Source organism: Antedon mediterranea, chromosome 11 (genome assembly GCF_964355755.1).
Source record: "Antedon mediterranea chromosome 11, ecAntMedi1.1, whole genome shotgun sequence".
Classification (NCBI taxonomy): Eukaryota; Metazoa; Echinodermata; class Crinoidea; order Comatulida; family Antedonidae; genus Antedon; species Antedon mediterranea.
In genome coordinates, this window is record NC_092680.1 from 6868302 (window position 1) to 6893540 (window position 25239).

Genomic DNA, 25239 nt, shown 5'->3' on the forward strand with positions numbered 1-25239 from the left:
TTGTTCCCTTCATTGTTTGTGCTCAGTGATCGATCAAATTTAAATCAATTCTCTACATTGAGAAGATGATGCGTATTTAACTTATTTTAAAATGATTCAATGCAAGCAGTTATCTGAAGATTGTAGGTTCGAGTCTCACACAAGAATGTATTTGTAGGTCCTGTATTGTTGTTGTCATAGAGTACGTCAGCATTCACTCACGTTAATAACAACTTTCTTGTCAACGTTAATAGGAGAAGACATTCTGCCAATATTTAAATTATTATTATTGGTGCAAAAATAAGCAATATCACATGGAAATTAAATTGAGTTCGTAACTGACAGAGCAGGTTTGGCATTTATCTACTGTATATGAATTGATGTAGGCCTAATCGCAGATCGTGTAATCACTTTCATAAAATATTAACATTCTAAAGTGCATATTAGAAAGCCCTCTTGATGTTTTTAACATCATTTGTGTGGAGGACCGACATTTTGAACCACACTGAGGTTGATTTTTAAACTCTTGAAGAGAATAGTTATGACTGACTATCGTGATGTGGACATTATGTTTAATGCCGTAGTGTGAAATCCCATTAAACTCTTGCCTCAATTCAAACAACAAAAAAACAAAAATATGTATTTTAGACACAAAAGGTGCCAAAAATACACAAATTATTAATATATACTATAAGAGGCAGCCAATTGAGATTTGAATTTAGTGTAAATGTTTAGGTGGATCAAGATGAAGATGAATTCTGGCAATCATTCTTGCTTTCTTTTTATTTTGTTTTTTCTTCTTAATTTAACTTTTGTTCTTAACATTTATATTTAATTACTATGCATTTATTGTTTATATGTTTATATTTAACGGATAGCATACTGTAGTTCATTTAAATTAGCAATTGATTTTGCTTAAGCTGGTCGAGTAAATAAACGAAACAAAATGATTAAGTAATGAAAGAATTAAACAACTAATCTCTGATTGTCTAAAGGTTAATGTAAAAAGAATACATACAGACATCAAATTATAAAAAGTTTGTATACTATATATTTATTATCGTAAACCTTACATACATACAAGTTATTTTATGTTACTATAGCATAATTCGAATATCAATACAGTTCACTTCCTCTACACAATACATGTAAACATGTATTTTAGTCTAAAACAGTACAATAATCCATAGTTTACTCAAATTTCAAAATTTACTTAACGACCTAAAGGAGAAATGTGTACATTCGTTAAACATAGTAGTTTGCCGTCATATATGTCAACGCAAACATTTGACGAAATTCATACATTATAATTGTATACATTCTCGAGGCTGTTCGATTAAAACATTTTCACGCCAACTCAACTTACTTTTATTGACGAAAACGCAGTTAGAATACTATAAACTTTTTAGTGCTTGGTAGAACTGGTTAGCTTAGTATTAAAGGACACAATCACAATTTATTTTAAAGGTATCATCCACGTCACGTCATCGTCAGCATGAGTACAAATAGGATGATAGGATGACGACCAACCTATCGTTCTCCTCCTACCATCCTGTTCCGTAAACTCACTTTTCACTTACCAAATAACAAAGAGTAACAAATAAACAATTAAGTTACTAACTTTTCCTATGGTAATTTAACTAAAGTTGAGTCGTATCTGTGTCGTGATTTTTAACAAACAGGCCAATTAGAGTAGTCTTCACTTTTATTTAAAAAAAAACGTAGTCAAGTTTTAACTTGCTCTACAAACCTCTAAGATATATCCGAGTACACGAAACACCAATAATTAGTTATTAGTTAATTAACTATCGACTTAGTAATGAATATGTTGTGTTTTATAATGTCGGCCGTCCTAACTCAGTAATTTAGATTGTGATCGGTTTCATTAAATTCTTGTTCAAATTTTTATTTCTGGTCATTCAGTTTTAAGCTATAAAAGATTTGTTCATTTGAATCATTGAATCTATGGGAATTAACATTTCTGCGTCAGACTTATCCGCTGTGTAGGTCATGCAATGTTCTTGTAAATCTTTGTCGTTGTAACAACTCAAGTCAAAGTACTTTCCATGAAATCATAGAGAATTTAAAGTCTGTCGAGTCAATAATTATGCTTCAAGTTCTAGTAGATTCGTAAGATTCACTCAAGTCCGATTGTGACGTCATCTGTAAACGAGTAGGCCTAATATAAAGAGGTGGCATGTGAAACATTTTGCTATTTAATAGCGAAAGGTTATTCGTCTTAATTAGACGCAGCTGTTAATTAGAAATGGTTTTGTAAATGTAATAAGTGCAAATGCTTATAGAAACTCGGTTATCGTACAGTAACAATGCGCGCAAGTACATTTAGCCAATTACAAGCGACGCGCTTCAACTTACTGACTTGTCAAATTACGTTTCGCGCACGTCCAATTTAACGCAGCAATTATTGTCAACTCTCACGTCAGTTGTGTAGCTTCCATCGCCAAATGCGTACAATATTGTATTGTATTGTATTGTATTGTATTGTAATATATCCTAAACCTATATCTTATCTATAGATATAGTTATAATTACAGTTTTACAGACAATATAGCCTATTGTACTTCCTACAACTACAGTACTTCATGTAGTATCTTAATGTGATACATTACTAGTATGCCATAAATATTTACAACAACATAAAGTAGATATTACATTTAAGCATTACAAAATAATTGATAAAATTGTATTTTAGTTGAATTAATTTATTTTCAAATAGCGTAAGAAATCAATCTTCTTTAGTGCTCGACTTCAGTGTTATTCAATAGCACTAAGTTTAATTGTTTGTTCTCTCCATTTCGTTTGTTATCTTCCATCATAAGACAGCTTTTAGTAGTTACTCGTGACGTTGACCGATCACTTGGTTTCCTCCGAACATAATATCGACAGTTTTTAAGAGAACCGGTTTGCCCATTACAATTAAAAAGAAGCACAATATATGGATTTACAGCCGAGTTACTAATAGCCATAATTCCAAATATGGCGTAAAGAGATTGATCCATAGGAGGGCCTTCCCCTTCATGAAATGATACCAACAACTCGCAAACGTAATACGGCATACTACAAATAAAGAAAAAAGTTACAATTACTAACGTCATTTTTAACGTTTTAAATTTAGCCTTGATTAACGTGTGGGTTCCGGTACTCTGAAGCTGTAAACGGTGACTTTGTTTTCTTGATCGTTTTGTTGGTTTATTTTCACTGATTTGCGCTTTATTCCATATTCGAATACATATTCTTATATAAGCAATTCCGATGATGATAAGCGGTATTACAAACGTCACTGTGGCGGCGTACGCAACGTACGTTTTGCGTCTCCATTTTGGTTTGATGAATAGCTCTGTTGTACATGATTCAAAGTAGTTTGCGTCAGCATCCCGTTCTGATTTCTCTAGCCAGATAAATAACTGGGGAATCGAAGTAAGTGACGCCAGTCCCCAGGCTAAACCAACTAATTTCTTTGTTGAAATAGTTTTACGAAATGGATTGTGTATGGCTTGGTGCCTGTCAAGTGCTATCACCACAAGTAAGTTACTTGAAGCCATTATAGACACACTCTGCATATACATTATAATTTTACACATAGCATTTCCTAAAAACCAGTGATATTGAAGCATTTCATAAATAGCCGTGCCCATGACAACAAAGAAACAGACAAATAAATCGGCAAATGTCAGGCCTAAGATAATCTGGTTGACACGTCTACAGAATCTGTGTCTATTTATCAACAACCAAAACAGAACAAGGCAATTGCCTAATACCCCGATAGTGAACAATATCCACATGGTCAGCACACGTACAGCAACATTATGAATAATCTCAATACTGTTATTTGTAAACATTAATGTCGAGACTGTTTTAACTTCTGATGACGTCATTGTCATATCTGATGATGCCATTGTCATGTCTAATGACGTCATTATTGTGATGTCCGTTCCGGATAATTGATCAGTATCCATTTTAGATAATACGTTACTAGTTGCAATGACAAACCTCAAAGAATAATCTGAAATGAGAAAAAGAAAAAAACATTAAACGGTCATTAATAAAGTGTAAAGACAATAAAACGATTAGGCGGCTTCTAACATGTACGTAAAAATTATCATATAACTATGCAATACAAGATTTCATCGACTTTGAAATAATATATTTCTATTGTTGTCGTTTTAGTCATGATTATGCTAAAGGAAACATAAAGCCAAACCGGTTTCTTTCTACTGTAATAACAATTTCATTCAAAACATTTCATTCAAAACATTTCATTCAAAGCATTTCATTCAAAACATTTCATTCAAAACATTTCATTCAAAACATTTCATTCAAAACATTTCATTCAAAACATTTCATTCCAAACATTCAATTCAAAACATTCAACTCAAAACATTTCATTCAAAACATTTCATTCAAAACATTTCATTCAAAACATTTCATTCAAAACATTTCATTCAAAACATTTCATTCAAAACATTTCATTCAAAACATTTCATTCCAAACATTCAATTCAAAACATTCAACTCAAAACATTTCATTCAAAACATTTCATTCAAAACATTTCATTCAAAACATTTCATTCAAAGCATTCAATTCAAAACATTTCATTCATCTATCGCGCCATTCAATTCATATCGATGCATTTCATTCACATATCGCGTCATAAAATTCATATAATCGAAATGTTACGTAAACTTATGGAACGCCGTTTACGCAACATTTCGATGATATGAATTGTATGACGCGATATGTGAATGAAATGCATCGATATGAATTGAATGGCGCGATATATGAATGAAATGTTTTGAATTGAATGTTTTGAATGAAATGTTTTGAATGAAATGTTTTGAATGCAATGTTTTAAATGAAATGTTTTAAATGAAATGTTTTGAATGAAATGTTTTGAATGAAATGTTTTGAATGAAATGTTTTGAATGAAATGTTTGAATTGAATTGAAAAGTCAAACTATTGGTGGCGTATGTCATTCCCGCTCGCGATTTTTTTCTCAACCTCTTAGGCCTAAGCCTGGGTACCCTCATCTCTTTTCCACGCTGCCTTTACAGAGAATCCTAACAGACCTGGGTTTGGAAATATGTATTCCACTGTTTCAAGTCTGTTAGGATTCTCTGTAAAGGATCCATATTGATGACAGTGTGGAAAGGAGATGAGGGTACCCAGACTTAGGCCTAAGAGGTTGAGAAAAAATCGCGAACGGGAATGACATACGCCGCCAATAGTTTGACTTTTCATTTCATTCAAAACATTTCATTCAAAACATTTCGTTCAAAACATTTCGTTCAAAACATTTCATTCAAAACATTTCATTCAAAACATTTCATTCAAAACATTTCATTAAAAACATTCAATTCAAAACATTCAATTCAAAACATTTCATTCAAAATATTTCATTAAAACATTCAATTCAAAACATTTCATTCAAAGCATTCAATTCAAAACATTTCATTCATCTATCGCGCCATTCAATTCATATCGATGCATTTCATTCACATATCGCGTCATAAAATTCATATCATCGAAATGTTACGTAAACGGCGTTCCATAAAAATAGTTAATACTAATAGTGGATTATGCAATAACAAACAATAATGGATATCATTCTGATATGATATGACCTGATCATATTGAATAAAGAACAATATTGTTAAGTAATAAGAATAAGAATAACCAAACAAAAATATTGAATATTAATACCAACATTTTTTATAATTTATTATTTCATTATCTTTTGGATTTGATAAGTATAATTTTAGACACGTTCGTTTTCAAAGATGTAAGGTACATTTTAATAGCTCTGCAATAGCAACATGTAGCGTAAATTTAAAATGCTACTAATTGGGCGATGGTATAGTTGGGACAAGGCATTATAACCACATTTTTCATCAATTCCGAAGCTATTATGAGATCTAACTAGAATATAGCTAAATCAAGTACTTTAATACATGTTAAACCACTTAATACAGTTAAATCCTTTCTAGATGACATGCAATAGTCAGTTAAAATCTATCTCATGACGGCTGCAGAATTTGGTGTTTTTTTTAGTCGCGACTCTAAGCTCACTACGTCGGTCGGTTGGTCGGTTGGTCGGTCGGTCGGTAAACTCAAATGTATACGGTCTTGTTACTGTTAGCTAATAAGTATTGAATTGTTGGTAGAAGTTTTTGTGAGTAGTTTTGTGGGTGCTGTATTTCTACATAGTTATTGGTGGTGTGTTTAATTTGTAGTATTTTATGAATGTTCCTATGGTTGATTTTGCATTTGTGGATGAAATGTTTTCACCATATTGTTGAGTTGGTTTATGCATTATTGTTGGTGTTTTTCGGTTTTCTGGGTTAAACAATTCTAGAAAAAAAACCTGAAACCATCACTATTAACATCTATATTTCTACGATTATCTTCTACGTTTGCACTCAGCACAAACACTTATTCTACATATAAATTGGAGTGTCTGAATTTAATGACAGATATTCCCAGAAGGTCAGCTTTTTTTAAAGATCCGACTCACATATATCGGCCATGTCACATTCGTTTAAATACTTCATTACACATTTTTCTAATAACAGTAGCATGCAATAGTTGCTCATAGCCGAATTTCTAAATCCCTTAACGATGTTTACTGACAATGTAATTATAAACGTTGAATGGTAATTAAATGAATTTAAGTCTTCAATTAAATGTAGATCTGGATGTAAATAAACAAAATACTGGAAATACGGTACGAAAGTACAAGGAAAGTACCAATATTATGAAAATAAACCACAAAAACAAACAAAATGTTGAAAATAATGTAGTGAATTACCATTTTTTTTTGCAAATATGAGAATAAAATAGCTAAACCAACAATTTGAAAAACAGTGTAGAGCCTATAATAATACTTTATATATGATTCCAACTGAAGTACCAATTTTGAAATAAAACACCCAAAAAATAATGTTTATGATTCCAAGTAAAGTTTAACTATCGGATTAATATACTCTAATGCTATGTTAGTCCGCCATTAATGCTTGTTTGTAATCAAGATCGGCGATATATGGACATTAATACATTTGTTTCTTTTTTATTTTATAATTCATGTAATGGAATATTGTAAAAAAAAAGACGAAAATAGTTATTACTATTAACAAACAATAATGGATATCACTCTATATGATATGACCTGATCATATTGTTGAATAAAGAAAAGATAAATATGAAAGATATTATTGTTAATTAAATTTGAAATAAGTAAAACATTATTTAAAAAACTCTGAAAGCAAGGAATAATACAAATAATTTATCATTTCATTATCTTTTGAATTTCATGATACAGTATATTTTTAATAATAGTAAGCTTTAGACACCTTCGTTTTAATAGCTCTGCAAAAACAACATTTAGTTTAAAAGTTTAACAAGTTACAGATTGGACGATGGTAGTTGGGACTGATCAAAGCGTTACCACATTTGTTCAGTTATGAGATAGATTGTAACTACCTCATGTTGAATCTAGCTGATTCAAGTATTTTAATACATGTTAAACGTACTGAATACAACTGGCTCGTTTCTAGATGACGTGCAGTTAGAATCCATCTCATGTTGTAGGCCTACTATTGGTAGTAGTTTTTGTGGGTGATGTGTTTGAAATAATGAAGTGAATTACAATTTTTTGAAACTATGATAATAAAATATCTAAACAAACAATTTGAATAATAAAAAAAAAAACAATTTGAAAAACTAAACTAGCAGCAGTGGGTGAGTTAGCACGTACAACTGTTTTGCTCTCAATTTTCACTTTTAAAATATACATTTACCTTTGTTATTTCCCACTGTTTCATAAATCATCGTAAATTCATGTAATGGAATATTGTAGGCCCTATATTTTATTTATTGGCTATAATGTAATGAAATAGTACAATATTAAAGGTATAAATAATGTCAAATAGGATATAAACTTCTGATAGATCAGGAAGCTGGCATTTAAGCATCATGTACAGACAAAATAGTTCAAATAAATCCCTTTTAATGTAGACGTATTTGTTATTTGTTAATAAAAAAAAACACAATAACATTTATCTTACGGGGAAAGCTTCGAAAATGTACGTTAGAAGACTGTATTTTGAGCCATCATTCATTATGTTTAGATTGAGGTTTATCTGTTTAAGAAGAAAGAGAATGATGGTATTAACAAAAAGCGTAGGCTAGTTTTATATTCTATTTATAATTTCTATCTGTCTCCTCTTCCCCTGAAAGTGTCTTAGTGCGTTTTTGCGTAGATATGTGCAGATGGGAATAGACTTGTGCAAGCTATATTTCCACATGTTGCTGTTTGACTGATATTTTACGTTATTCGTGAGGCTTGGAATTGGAAAAAGGCTATTAACTAGCCATTATTTTGTAAGGGACTCAATATTATACTTTACATTGGGCATGGCACGCTCTATAGGAATTTAGACAATAATAATATAACATGTTTATTAACATGCTGTATGTTGATTGACGTAGATTAAAGAATTCCCAGAAGACAACATAATTGTTTGAAAATTTTATCGACTTTGTATATATACACTGAATATACACAAAAAAAAGATGTAGGTTAATCTGAGAATCAGAATAGCCTGGAAGGATTTAATTCTCGTTTGTATAGCCAAATAGTATAAACTAATTTGATATTACTTAAATGTGTTTCAGGTTCCATTTTAGTAATTAAATGCTGAAAGATTATTTCGTGTTTGACACGTGTTATTGAACAGTGTTGTTCCGTTGAATAATAAGGAAATGAAATTACATAAAGAAAGTTGCTGACAGCAACGCCATGGGATAACGTTATTGACAAGAAGTGCTATGTGAAAACATTTACGTAAACAAATTAATTTTCTTACAGCATAATACAATTTATACACACATTTAAAGTTATGTGTGACCTTGTCATTACAAAATAAATATAATTTAAAAATGGTCGTGTGACTCTCTGCGAAATAATGTTGTCTATTAGGTGACTAGCTTCCTGGATGAACCGACATAGGCCTTTTCCCCTTCAAGGGGAGAACATAACCGAAAAGTAAAAATGTATTCCTGAACTCCCCTTCAAAATAGTGGTATCGCCCATTATTTAATTTAAAAAGTAATATGATGCATGATGTGATTGTTTTATTATATTTATTAACAACACTTTGTCTATTTTTGAAAAAAAAAGTTTGTAGTTGTTGTTCATGTAAGTGTGTTTGTTTACTTTTGTTCCTGTATACACGACTGTGATACATACACACGGATTTATAGTGTACTTATTTTGCGTTATAGGCCTAGTCATAACGCAAAATATGTACAGTATTTGCAAGAAAACTTGCCTGTCTCAGTTGTTTCTGGAGGAGATACAATTTTATGGATAATTATATGTAGATTGATGGATATAGAATGAATGACTAATGTAATATTCTCATATTTCATTGCCTAAACGTTAATATCCTTAACTATACTCATGTAAAACGTTATATGGTGTTTTATGTTCGGGAATGTAATTAATTGTGACGTTTATAATTCTCATCTTACGCAGCTACTTTTTATTATTTTTCAAGGTTGGTTGGTTATTTATCAAAAGCGGAAAATTAGCGTTTAATTAGCATATTAATTTAAATCTCTCAGTAAACCTTGGTACAAAATAGACCCACCGCAATAATGCAATTAAAATGAGTTAATAATTAGGCATACGATGAGCATGATTGAATTATTGAGACGAAGATTTGCGCAATTTATAAAGTTTATAATTTATGTCCAGTGCTTAATGAAGTTCTATGCAATTAAACAGGAAATCATTTGAAATGTGTATCAGGATTTTTACAGAGGTTTCTTTCTTGATTAATGAGGTCTATTAGAAACATGCTGTCATCTTTCAATTTACCATTAAATTGGTAGAGGCCAATTATATATTAATTGCATAATTATCACAGTCATCACCTTTGTAAAGCATTGGACAATTACTGCTACTGGACATACCGGTACTTAAATATCACCATGACATTATCATAAACTATTTTATCTAAATTGTGTAAAATAATATCTTAAACATCTATAGTTTGAATTGTTAACAATACAAGCACACTCTTTTTCTTATAGTATTTCCCTGCTCTTTAGTACAATTTAGCTTCATAACCTCACAGCACACGTCAATTATGCTTGGTTAGTCTGAAGTTTATATAAGTTTTATATCTGAGGTCAAACGTCAAACGTATTTTTGATTTCCACGATTTCTCCTTGATTTGTAAATTGCGTCCAAATATGAAACAAAAAGTACTTTTTACCTATTTATACATTCGTACTAAAATAAGCTAATGCAAAGAAAATGTTTTATCTGAAATATAAAGTTATTTCTGACACTGTAAAAATGTCAAACAGAACATATTCAAATTAACATTTGAATGTCAAATTATTTGATATTGACGGATGGTCTATATTAACTAAATTCTCAGATATAATAATTGTGTACATCATATTGAGGATGCCCAGATTTTCTAATATCCATGGCCGCGGTAATTTGTGGATTTTCAGATGAAAAGCACTTCCATAATATCTCAACCTAATTCTTAATTGATTTACAGAATGTTGGCACAATTATTTCAATGAAGCCATGATATTAAGCGCAGTTTATTACGCATAAATATAATGTGCAAAAATTTCTACTATGAATGTTATACTCTTATACTATATACCATTAGGCCTAATAGTGATATCAATCACGTTTAAACAATCTGTGATAAACACCTGATTCCCTAGTATTATACTACACAAAACGTCCTATTCTTACTGTTTGGCATATTTTGATTTACTACATATATTTATAAATATAGTAAATTGTCTAATCACAACAATAGTGCGTAATTTATTTATAATACTTCCATTATCACCATTTCAAAATTACTACCAACAGCGATTATAAACAATCCATTATAGTGTCCCAATTCGCTAGTCGACGTCATTGTAAAGGAAAATAGTAGATTTTAGATAACTCGTAAATAGCAGCACCCGTTGTAGAAAGGATGCATTTAAAACTCAAACCATATTTTGAAGTTATTTTCATTCAAGTTAATGGAAGTCCTAATTGAGCCTTTAAGGAGTTTTCACGGAAAAGCACAATTTAGATAATAATTGTTTTTCTTCAAGGAATTGAGATGTATTCTTCAGCCGTAATGCGGATGTTTTTTCTGAATGAATAATTATTGCGCATGTGGAGCACTAAAATTACAAGCTAGCGTGGTTTCTGCGAACATCTTTCTAAACTGAAAAACTAATTTGCATCGATAGTTTTTTTTCTCGTCAAAATTACTTTCCTTGCATCTTACTCCAAACCTTACTTAACCACCCAAACATTACAGACACGACTACGGTATTGTTAATAGTCTAAAATAAAGATGTATATGCCAATGTTTGACTTGTATTCCAATGTTTGACTTGTATACATTATTTTGAACAAATACATATTTGTTTGTTGAGAAAAGTGAGTTTTGTATTTTTACGGAAAATTCCAATTAACTGTCGGATTAGACCCAGAAATATTAGGCTATCCAGGGCAGGGGTATCTTCATCAATTGTATTGCACCTGTACGATGTTGAAGTTCACGTTCTTCTTTGTGAACGATGCCAATAAAGTGGGACATATTTGACAACATGCTGAGCAATCGAAGCCTGTCTAATGATGAACTCCTACCACAGGTGTACAAGTATCTCATGTTCTGTAAAAGTAGAATGCGCCACTCAGTGGTTTATAGTGATTACGTATATTATTCGCTCTCACATGAACCATTAGGCCTAATGTTCTGAAACTTTAAAATGCACTATCTTTCATGAAATCCCAATAAACATAGTTTTGATTTACAGATATTAAATACCAAAATTCCTAAATGTGCTGCCAGCTAAATTAAGAGATTTGTATCCATGACGTACTTTTCGTAACTAAATTTGAATAATAATGATCGATTTAGAATTACAATTAATTGAGACAAGTTTGTATACAGAGGCAAGCGCAAAAGTATTGCTATAGGTATCCGCTTATGGTGTAATTAAACGGTTTATTGTTTTTCTTCAAGACGTTTGCTGTCTCTAAAACGCATACAACTTTCGGTCAACCTTCTCAAAGCAAAATAATTATAGTCAGATGTTGATCTGATAGATACTAGATCAACATCTGCACAACATACCATGCAATATGTTTAGCCACCGTGTACAAAAGTGATACACACACGTTTAGGTTAAACTCACCATACCTATTTGTAGATACACACACGTTTAGGTCAAGTGCACCATACCGTACCCAATGGTGATAACACACACGTTTAGGTCAAGTGCACCGCGTGCCCAGTGATGATACACGTTTAGGTTAAGCGCACCACGCCTACAGATACACGCACGTTTAGGTTAAGCGCACCATGCCTACTAGTAGATAGACACACGTTTAAGTCAAGCGCACCGTTCCAAAAGGTGATACACGCGTTTAGGTTAAGCTCACCAGGTAGATACACTTGTTTTAAATGCACCATGCCCAATAATAAACACGCATATAGGATCAAATCAAATATGAACTAATTGTAGATGTGGACCTCGTCCACTAATAAATTACCGCAATACTATTGTTTTTTTAAAAATGGTGAATTAATATCGCTTCAAAATACTAGCAATATACAAACAATAAGTATACATAGGGAATGGTAATATAATTTCTTCTTACTGTAATGATATCAACGTTTCAAAATAGGTTGAATAATGACGATGACATTAGCGTTATCTGCACGCGTTTAGGTCAAGCTCACTAATACCCATAATTACATACTCCTAATGTGCACATCAAACATAATAATTACGAGAGGGATTTGTTACGTTTGTGACCGTCAAATTATGTTAAAGAACTTGATCACCACTTGAATTAAATTGAAATAGGGTTATGTCATTTCTCCAAAGTATGACGCTACACTTAGTTTGACCTATCATTTGAAATGGAAAATAATACACACTATGTTTTCAATTACTGGTTTCCCATTGGGCGTTTCTATTTATTTCCAGCAGCTTTGTGCACCTGTACAGGATTAGAGGAGCTGCGTTTCAGGCTGGGCATAACCAAATTGAATCCAGTAATCTCACCCGTTTCTCACTACGAATGAGGCTACCGTGTAGCACTAGCCTAATTTTGTATACAAATTAATATTTATATTCAATCCAACCTAGATAAAATGGTTGTCTCAGTACAACATAGATATTTTTTATTCTATTATAAGATTCTGTATAATCTTTCCATGAGGTTGAGAAATTTCTCGATTGCACGACGCTGCACCTTATTATTATTTATGACATCAAATTGAAACACATCTGCGCATGTCCATATTACTAACTGACGTGTCTCGATACTACTTTTGACCAATGAGATCACTCACCCATTGAAACCACCAAGTTGTATGAACTAAGCGCTTTAATCGCAAATGAAAAAAAAAAACACTTAATCAGATATCCACCAAATATAGCTATACAAATCTCGCATTATATATGTTGATATGTCTCCTTAATTGTGGTTGGACGTAGTGTTTAAACATATATTTTCTCCAATTCGTTTCAATAGAAGAATTCGATTGCTCTCTGAATAGGGGTGTCCAAAAGGAGGAGGTATACTGTAGTTTACAAATAGTAGGCACTAAATATCTGTAATATAATTATGTTCAATACGTTCTTCCTTCTAGTCAACTATAATATTATACAAAACGAAATCACATTTTCGTACACTCAGTGCCTACAGTAAATGCACGAGAATTGATGTGATTGAGTTTGTTTCGTATAATAGTTAACTGGAAGGAAGAACCCATTTGACATTATTTTAGATAGCTAGTCCCCAAGGGGCACCAATAATTTAATAACTTTTGAGGACGAAACAAATTATTCGCAACAAGGAAATACAAATTTCAAACAGCGAGTGGAATTCAAACGAAAACCGATTTAATCTCAATTTATAGTTGGCATTTTGCCTATTGATCAATTCGTATAAATGCTAAATGCGGGGAAATATAATGCGGGGAAATATAATGCGAGGAAATATAATGCGGGGAAATATGACTGATCTCAGATACAGTCATAACAATTGTTTTATTGTCCAATTACTTAAAGTAAAATCCTCCTTAAAGTCCACTATAGTAACACACAAAAAGCCCATTAATTTATAAAAACTAAAGATATATATTGTACCTGAATAAAACTTATTTGTTGAAATGCTATTTTAATGTCAAATAAATGTACATACCCATCCCCCATACCATTGTTCTGGGAGAACATTTTACTGAAGAAGTTATCCAGTATAAAGAATAAATAAATTGTTATACCCACAGCGGCAATCAATTCCAAAACAAATTAACTGCGAAACAAACAAACATGGCGTATTAATCCACCTAAAGTGTTTTTTTTTTCTTTTATTATTAAAACTATAGGCGTATTCATTCCATAATATTCATAACTTAACATATACAGTACATCTCTTTGTTAAGTTCTTAACACATTCACTTAGCGTATACATTTCTTAGCGTATTCATTTTCTTAAACATATTCATTTCTTAACATAATCATTTCTTAACACAATTCATATTTTTGTATACATTTCTTAACACAATTCATATTAAAGAGTTTCTGTATAATATTTAGTTGATAATTTAATAACGCTATGCCCACCAAGACTGTAGTGTATATGAAGGTTGAAGTGGACAGAAACAGTCGGAATATGATTTGATTCATTTTAAAACTACGCTGGTGTTCTTACCGTGTCTTAACTCTATCTAAATCATAGAAACATCACGTTATCCGCCGAGTGACCAGTTCATGTTTTTATAATAATTTAATATCTTAGATTGTTAACGCCTACTGTTGTTAAATCTCTAAAGTTCTGTCTACACTATCAAACTACAGGTTGGCAAAAAAAGTGAGATGTTTTCAAATATATGGTAGTGACACAATGATCACTATCAAACTAGTTTGATAGTGTAGAAAGAGCTTATAAGAAAGCTTTGAAAACGTTTTGTCGACAGACTTACATTCTTAATGTGGTCTAGAGAATTTCGAAGCGATGAAGACCGTCTTTATTCTAGCATGCACGAAACGATTTTGTAAATTGGAACGAAGATGATCTAAACTCATGTTCGAGTCTTTCACAATTCACCTAGCGAACAGTAATACTTAAGCGTGGTTCCCACTAGCGACGCAACACAAGGACGTAACGCAACGCAAGTGAATTGACCAATCACAAGCGATGTCTTATTCGCTTGTGATTGCTAACTGTCTATAACTTCGCTTGTCATTGGTTAAAACGCTTGCGTTGCGTTTACGTCCTTGCGTTACGTTCTAGTGGGAACCAAGCTTTAAATAAATAAAATCTCGGACGTGACGCTTTAACAAAATACAAAATTGTATACGTATCGTACTTTTTAATTATTCAATATTTTGTGAAAAGTTATACGATGTAAAGTCACGAAACAGCCAGTATGCGCATGCGTCAATTTCGAATAGAGGCTTGATGACGTAAATTAAAGATTGTGGGGTTGTTTAGCATTTGATATATTACCGGTCTGTACTATTATAAAACAAGTATTAACAAGAAATTCAATAGTAAATTATCTTTTGGATGACATAAATAACCAATAAATATCTTTACATCTTCATTAGACAACATTAAAATGATTACATTTGTGATGTTGTTTTGGTTGAACCCCTTCTTCCACTTTTGAGTTATGAGCATGTTTTATACTGACCATGACCTACTGCTTCAAAACAAAGACAGATAACCTCAGAAATCATTAGCATGAAATTACAAGTGTTAACATACGTGTTCCATTGGGTTATTAAAAGAAATAAAATGTCATAACAAGTTAGTTTGAGACCAAATGAAAAATAAAAATGTTATTTTCACGTCCGAGATACGTAAATTCTTTTCCTAAAGACCTTCTATGAAAATCTAAGAGATTGCAAGATATCTGATAATTGAACCTAATCCTCTGGATAATGTCTCTCAACTATTAAACAAGAAGCCATAAGGTTGACAGATTTTGAACCGAGGGCCTAATCAACTGCTGAAGTTTATACCATTCAGCGAAACAACTAAATTTAAGAAAATATCTGACATATATGTTAATATATCCTGCATTACATAATCGTTTTCCCAGATTTACTTTTTTCTATTTTGAACAATCGATTTTAACATTTATCACTGCAATTTCTGAATATATTTTTTCCTGCATTTTTACGACTTTACGACGACTTTATTCAAACTCTTGTAAATCAGCTTGTGATGCTTATTGAGAGGAAAATTTGGAAAATAGTTAGTTAAAAAAGCTCAATATAAATCGGGAATATCTGTCGTCTCTGTGGTAAAATAAACGAAAAACAAATATGCAGTGACCTTCAATAAAAATCAGAAATACAGCATTTCAAATAGTCATTGCATCATGTTATATTCCTCCTATTTAAATGATGAGAATAAAAACGACAATGCAATCGAGATTATTGTATTTAATTGCATGTACAGTAGTTATAGCGCAATTTTGTTTGTATTAAAACATATTTTCTTAGATCCTAAGCGGCAAACAATGAGATAGAATTGAATCGATCAAGTTTTTAGCTAACGACTACCATGGGCTTTTAAACGCTAACGGGATGTAGAGAAGGATCAACCCGCGGATGTATCAAAGCGATGATGGTTACTAGGAGATGAAAGGGAAAGGTTTCACCTGCGTCGGTCGTTTCTAGTCAAATTCACCTTTCGTAACTCTTAGGTGAAATTCTCATGTGAAAGACAGATGTTCTAAGATAATAATCTCATGAAATGATACAATGTTCGTTAATGATTTCGAACCATAAAAAGGAACTGTCAAACTGAACGCTTATTTATTTTTCTTTACAAACAAATAGGCCTACAGAATCTAAATAAATATATAAATACATTTCTGTTTTTACTTATATTTTGCTGTGAAACATTAACAGACTTTTTAATTTAATTGTTATGTAATTCAAATCATAAATCTGTTTATGACTAAATGTTTAATCAGCATGTAATTTACTCTTCTCTCATTTGATTTTAGTCTATTACACTTAATAATGATTTCCCTTATTTTAACATCTAGAAAACTAATAGTGCTAAATGGAAAGATTTCAACAAGACCTAATATATAACATAAACATAACAATTAAAATAAATTATTTAAGAACCAAATTTATTTGGGTTGTTTTCAAAGATAAATCTTCCTTGTAGAAAAAAAAAGAATTTTTAAAATAATAGTAATTATTATAATTAATTAGTATAGTTTTTTGTCTTTTTCATAATAATATTTGAATACCTTAGTAATTTGAGTTAGAATTATTACCTCATTATACCATACTTAATTAATGTGTATAACGATAGTGCATTTTCTGAAATATTTACACTACCAACAATAATTATAAAATGAGAGATTACAAGGAGATGTATAACAGGTAGACCTATTTTCATATAATGCTGTTGCATTGGTTTGAATTGTTGTGAATATAATATATTATTGTTTCATTAACTTTAGATATTCAATCGTGATTTCCAAATTGCCAGGCTTAGTAAACAAAATGAATGCACCACGTTTGATTAGGTATATAAAAACAATCTTGACGTTTTGATCGTTCCATCAAGTTTGTTATCCGTTTTTATCCGATAATTGGCGAAGTTGCTTTTATACTATTTATTTTATAAATTTCCTATATGCAAAGCACGTTCTGATTATCAGTTTTATTCGCATTATAATGATCTAAGCCCAATACGATAAGTAAAGCGATGGCTCTGGTCCCATGACAATGCGTTAATGACTCCCTGTACACGAACCGTTTCAGCATCGCTTCACATGTAAACTGCCAATTTTCTGATAAAATTGAACATTTTTGAAAAACAACTAACCTGTTTTCAGGAAGGGTTCAAAATCCCGTCCCATCGGAATTTCTGGTGGTTTAAAAAATCAATTTAACGCTACAAGCGAAAATTAGATACTATCAAGCACTGTCAATCAATGATAATACCATATATCATCTCGATATATATTGTATAACCATCAATTATAATGCAATTTATCAAACGTTAATAACATATTCAATACATTATACATACGTCTTATATTCATTATTGTTGATGGCAATTGATTGTTGTTATTCGGTGTGTCACAAAATAAAAAAATTGATGATAATGGACAGTTTATGGTAAGCTTGATCTCCTATTCCCAGTCCCCTATGTACATATGATTATATGCAAGGTTACGCACGACACAAGATCAACTGAATATTCACCCCTTCTGGAGAAATCACAACCCCTAGGTCAATCAGATATTGCAAATTATTATTAACTTAGCTTTTTAGTGAGTGGTCACCCTCTTAAGGCCCATTCACACTAGGACGATAACGATCGACGATAATAGACAATAATTTGCATTTTTCATACATAAAATAAAAGAAATATAAAACCTTTTCATTCTAAAACTATAGAATAACCATTTATGCTTCCTTTGATGAAAATTATATTTTCACACGTCCAATCAAATGACGTCATGATTAGTAGTAAGAGCAATAATATCGTGACAATACAACGATTTTATTGTTTTTATGTATCATGACGTCATTTGATTGGAATTTTAAAAATATTATTGTTATCAAAGACAGCATAAATGATTATCCTATAGTCCTAGAACGAAACCCTTTCTAATTTCTTTTGTTTTATGTTTAAAAAATTCATGCTTATATATTTATCGTCGATCGTTATCGTCCTAGTGTGAATGGGTCTTTATACCAAATGTATCATGTAGTTGAACAAAATGAAAAAATACATCATGTTAAGAAAAAACATTAACAAAATTGATCTTAAAACTTCATGTGAGGTTACGGATTTGTAATAGGGACAGAAAGAGAATTACAGAGTCTTGCTTCTTCAGCCTAAACAGAAAAAGTAAAGTATTTCCCATTTTAGATATTTCACAATGAAGTGGTTCATTTACCCCTACCCCTTAAAACGTGAAGAAAACTGGACTGTGGAAAGTCTCCTACTAGAGGATAAATATTAGTTATTATAATTTAATAGTTATCCCTGTATTATTTTGCATGTCTCATTTCAATCCTTTACCATTTTACCATGTAAGGCTTTACGTAACAACCTCTAACAATTGATGTTGGTTGTTGTTGTTGTTGTTTGTCAATCTTATGTATTCAGTATTCAGTATTTATTGGTACTCACTTTCAAATCAGTGGCACACACCTTTCGGTGGTGCGTCCATACAAATATAAACAACAACATATAAAAGGTAAAAGGTAAACTTACATAATTAACTTACATTGAAAAAAAAACAAAAACAAAAACAAATGTACAGTAGTAATTGCACACTTGAGTAGATACTTAAAAACAATTGTATAACGAGCAAATCAATAAATCGATGCAATAGGTCAGTAGTAAATACACATTAGGGCCTACTTACAAAATGTCAGACAGAAAAAAAAAAAATACTTAAACATAGTAGGCCTAAATAAAAAAAAACAACTAAAAAAAAAAAAAAAAAAATAGGATAGAAAATCCATCGTTTAGCAACAGTTTAGGCTAATTATTTTATATAATTATTTGGTGCAGTGATTATCCTTCAAACATGGATAGATTCCTAAAACTCCAAAAACGTGTTGTTCGAATAATCAACCTAGCACCATTTGCCTCAACTTCTGAACCGTTGTTTAAAAAACTAAATATCTTAAAAGTAATAGATTTACATAGACAACAAATAATTACTTTTATGTTCCAATATGTTAAAGGTCAACTTCCATTTTCCATAATTTCATTATTTAAAAAACCAAAGACTGTCCATAGTTATTATCTTAAGAACTCAAATTTACTTTATGTTCCTATTGTAGGTATAGCAAAAGCCAATTTTTTATTACAGTTCATGGACCTAAATTATGGAATAACTTAAAAGAGAATCTAAAAAAATGTGAAAATGCAAAAATATTCAGACATCAAATTAAGTATAACTATTTGAAAAATTATCATTCATAAATGTATTATTATTATGCCACTTTTACCTAATTTGTATACATTCTTATCAAAATTAATGAAATCTTTATTTGTTTATATTGTTTACATTGTTTAAGTTTTCATTAATTGAATAAATGTGAAATGAAATGAAAACAATTAAGTAAATATCAAATTTAGTTCGTGATCATAACCCAAGAAAAATAATAATTTAGTAAATGCAAATAATCATCTTATCTTGTGTGATTATTCATTTATGTTCGTCCATTTTAGTGCAGGGATTTAGTGATGATTTATGTTTTAATTATCTATTTTAACGTTACTAAAGTGTTTAATAGTTTAAGTGTTACTGTAGTTTTACTATAACTAGTATAGTTGATGATTTGCTGGTTAAGCAGAAAGAGGAAGTTCGCAAAGCTGGCCAAACATCCAATGTTTTTAATATGGCACCTAAAAATAGCTCATAATCAATAGGTATGCACATTAAAACCATTTCCTATAATCATAAAACAAATCGAAAATACGCTTGAAATTTGTCATTGCTTACATATAACAATAATGGGATAATGTTTACTTAGGTTGCTAGCAACAGGGAAAAGCATTATAAAAGGAAGCAATTGATGGAAATGGGCTTACAATTGAGTATAAAATAATAAAAAACCATTGGGGGCGCTAATTTCCATATACTGTAATAAACGGTGTCTTCTCAACCTTTATGTTGTGAATCTACTTCCTGAGGTAGGAAGTTTATTTTCACACGCAAATTAATAAATATGCCTATTTGTATCAGGTTGATTGTAATATAATTTAGATGGAATTATTCTTAATAAAAAAACCATTGTAGGCCTATTTGCTACATATATTCAGTGATTTTAGTCAGTTTAGTAAGTCAAGATTTCCAGGGTTTTCTCCAAAGCTTTTAGTAGGCCTGCTAATATATGCTTTTCTACCTTTAATGTCCTTTTGACTGATAGTAAGTTTAGGCACTTTCTTCTTAAAAGATTTTCATCATTAGAAATACAAATAAAAAACTTTCAGAGAATCTGTAAAATTCGCCTTCAATAATTTAGTAAATGTTGTCATATCATATTATTTATCTTTATTTATCTAGACATTTAGTGAGATCTGCACGGTATTATCACTAATAGGTCAAGTATACATTAAATATAAGTGGTGGTAAAACTCTTTCTACAATTCTGCAATTGCAAACTCTTTGACGGCGGTGGTTTGTATAGATTTTGCTGATCAATAACCAATGTTCCTAATTGACAGAAATGTTAAGCTTGTGAATCAATGAGCGAGTACTTACTAAAAAAAGGTCCAGAAAACCCATCGTGAGTAAACACTGCACTACTGTATGTAATTGACATTTTACTGTCATAAGAACACAAATGTCAAAGAATTGAGGACCTAGCGAATAGTTGTACTTTTAAGTACAACTATTTTCGATTTACACATTAAACTCGTGAGGCTTATTTTTGCCCATATCCATTTCTTGCGTTTTTGAGACAGACTCCGCAGTATTATACATCTTTGTGGGTGGGTGAGTGGGGAGAACCACTCCCAAACACTAATTTTAAAATAAATAAATTAACAATTTCAAATCATCTTAAAATATTGATAGCAATTTAAAAACAATTACCGTCATCGTTTGGTACGGTATTCAGTACAATCATTATAAATAATTATTATATTATAAACCCTGTAAAATTAGAAAGGATACGTTATTATTTAATTACTAATTTAAGTCACCTTACGACTTCTAAAACCTATCTTGTAACTAGTTAGGAAGAAACATAACAAGATGCCCTTTTATCTGTTGCTAATAATTAATCTATAATTGTGTTGTATTGTGTTGCAGTCGAAATTAAATCGTTATATTGTTTGTTAACCGTAATTTCCATACGTATAATCGTACAAAAAAAATATTTTTTTAATAAGTAAGATGAGTAGCTTATTAACACAGTCATTCATTTTAGATAATAAAATTCCGAGCAATATAAAACACATTTTGTTTAATTTTATAATGTGTATGAGAAACACGAAGTAGCTATATATCCACTTAATATAGTCTCAATAGCTGCTCGTCTCAATAGCTACCCGTCTGACAGTGACATCAAACAAAAAACACTACATTTCCTTTTTAAGTTGCAGCACCACAGACAAGAGTACATTAATAAAAGAACCGACAATATTTCAGACGTATCTTTAAAATTCAAATAAATTACGATGGACTTAGGAATGTCAAAATACATGTTATCTAAACTTTTAAATTCTATTCAATTTTCAATATTATGACATTGCGCAAATTAACTAATTAGACACTCGATCGGATTACATTACTATTACATACTGCGGTAGAGTTTTAAATCTTTCATGAAAAACTAGTCCTTTTTTAACTGCCAGGACATAGCTTTTATAGCATCAATCACATGCAAAGCAGCAATTCCGCAAACCCTGTGTCGCTCTCCACTTTAAGGTGGCTGGTCTCCCTCATTTTCAACGTTAAAACACAAACCCTTAAGCAGCAACTTATGACGTCATGTAATGTCATGAACATTAGACTCTGTTGGAGGAGGGAAACGTCTGCTTTTTTCTCCTTCTCGCGAATGTCCGGCGCCGTTGATTGAGATAATCAATAACATCAAGGATATTATCGTATACTAGCAACAGAAAACAAAAGCACAGATCGCTAATGATGTCAGCCCAATGAAACATATGTTCTTACTGCCAATGTTTGACCTGAAACATTCATTAATATATTTATTTGCGAAAATTTTATTGTAGGCCTAAGCACGTGTATGCGTTTTATTGATACGCTGCAATCACATGACAGAATACGCCAGTGAATTGTAACAGTTGCGAGGGAAATTAAATTTCACAACATTGCACTGGCTTAAGAGGAAACCAAATAGCTGCATCATCATAATACGTAAATTATAGAATTCATTATATAATCTATTTTGGTACAATTGCCGCGCGGATGCTAATTAATCGATCAAATAAACTTAAGTATTTACGATATGACAATAATGGACGGAAGGACACATGAGAAAATAACAGTCAAACATTAGTATCTACAATAACATTATTTGCTCAGTTATCAGACGAATTCTGTGATACAGCGGCACATGTGGGCCAATGTAAAATCTGTATTATGGAATTATTTTCACCGTTGAGGCATGTAGGCCTACTTATAATAGTTAGGGTAAATATACAATGTCACATGTGACATTTACCCTCAAATGTGATATAGATACGACTCACGGAATTTTAAATCTGGACAAATTGTATTGTACCGAAAATAAATGGCTAATATATGAATCATGAATGTTTTTTACGACATTAACTACAATTCAACTTACAATATCTACCACTTGAAAACCCTTTTATTTATCGTTCCAAATTTGATACATTCAAAGCTATAATTATTATATTTTCTAGAACCTTTCACGATGCCTTCAAAATAATAATAATAGGCCTAATTACCTACAAATATTGCACTATTTTGAAGTAATATCAATATCGACGATAAATGCCTATCTAAAACTAATATTATCCTCCATAAAATAATTATAATTTAGTAATATTGATCCTATCATGGAGAAATCTCAATGATCCTATCTTTAAAACCTTTAAACTTGCTATGTAGTGCTTAGCGTGCTTTCCATTCAATCCAAAGGTCCAGGGTTCAATCCAGACCTAGCGTCAGGGATGTAAACTCATGATTGTCTCCCTAAATCTCAAATGATTTTATAAGCACGATATCGCATATGTACACTATATAATCGGCTTACTTAGGCTTACTTGCTGTTGGATGTGTATGAAACATCAATAAATAAATCAAAATAAACGTACATGGTCATGTAAACTTACCTTTCGTGTATCCTAACAATGTGGATTCAATGCACTGCTACTTGACTCTATTTCACATGAATGCTGTCTTCAAATCTGTAGACGTACACCGGACTACGTTGAAGACGAATATGATGTTAGCAATACTACTGCACAGAGATATTAGTTAGTTGAAACAGTGTGTCAGTGTGTGCCCTCAGTGGCAGCCAATGTTTGAACGGTTTAGAGATCACCTATCAGCAAGCAGCCTTCACACAGTCATGTGTCACGTTAACTTGCTTTATATTATCACTGTACAACATCGTTTTTATTGTCCGTAGACACATTAACGATGTGTTTGTTGCTACACTATTATTTACCGATATATTTCTTGTAAAAGCCGTGTTGCACAATAAACGTCAATATAACAAGTAATTATGTTTGGGCTACCCTTTACTTCTAACTTTCTGTGAATTCATAATGTACAAGCATAGATAATCTCTAATGAAACCGCTAGATAATTTACTGGAAATTAATAAGTTAATGAGATGATCTTTGAGAGTGAGAAAGATCCAGTGTGTTGCTATAAGTCGTAAACAACAACAAAAACTACAACATAGTTAACTTGAATTCTAATAATAAACTAACCTACTGTCAATGGAGCAACAATAATAATATATATACTACATTAACATGTATTTTGTTAATGTTGTTAGCAATTAATTGTTAATTATTAGTAAATTCAGGTTTGCGGTACACCATGTCTGTGTTGCTAAAATGAAGTTGACAATATTTCTTTTCGGGTGTGATGGTACGATTAATATATTTTAAGTTTTGTTTTTCTTTTGGACTAGTCTAGTCTATATTAGTAATATAAACATTTAAACATTAAAATATCATTGTTGCTATCATTAACGAACACTTTTACAGTATACATTATCACCACTGTTAGTAGAATGAAAATATGTAATCTTCTTTAAAGGAACAGCAAAATTGAGTCGTCTGATTATCTATCGACATGATACGAAACTTTATCACATGTGAATTGCGCCAATTCTCGTCTCGCAGCAGGCAAAAGGAAAAACTAACACGGCGACAAGCTGAGAATGATAATTCGCGAAAGCCACCGCCGTGTAATGTTGACTGAAGTCTTGCCGTAACGACACTAAGTAGGCCTATGTATATATGCTCATCATCATGTTCAAACCTAAAGAGATACATTCATTCGAAGACCAGGCAATATACATAAAAGACAGTCTAGCACTGTCTAGTTACATTGACGATAGGCCTACATACGCAGAATATCATTTTTGATAATTCGATGATATGGAAAAGCATTTTGTTTCTTCTAATCCACACCTTTTGATGCTGACATGACGTGGAACTTTTATAT

At 31.4% G+C, this 25239-nt stretch overlaps 1 protein-coding gene across 1 annotated transcript; it reads right to left on the reverse strand.

Moving 5' to 3' along the window:
• Window positions 1–1054: 1054 nt before the first annotated feature.
• On the reverse strand, window positions 1055–23979 carry LOC140062360 (cephalotocin receptor 1-like). The gene is made up of 2 exons (XM_072108543.1): window positions 23889–23979; window positions 1055–4003 (listed from the first exon to the last, which is right to left on the reverse strand). The coding sequence occupies exon 2, from the start codon at window positions 3954–3956 to the stop codon at window positions 2736–2738; it is 1221 nt and encodes a 406-aa protein (XP_071964644.1). The 5' UTR covers window positions 3957–4003; window positions 23889–23979; the 3' UTR covers window positions 1055–2735.
• Between the last annotated feature and the right edge of the window lie 1260 nt (window positions 23980–25239).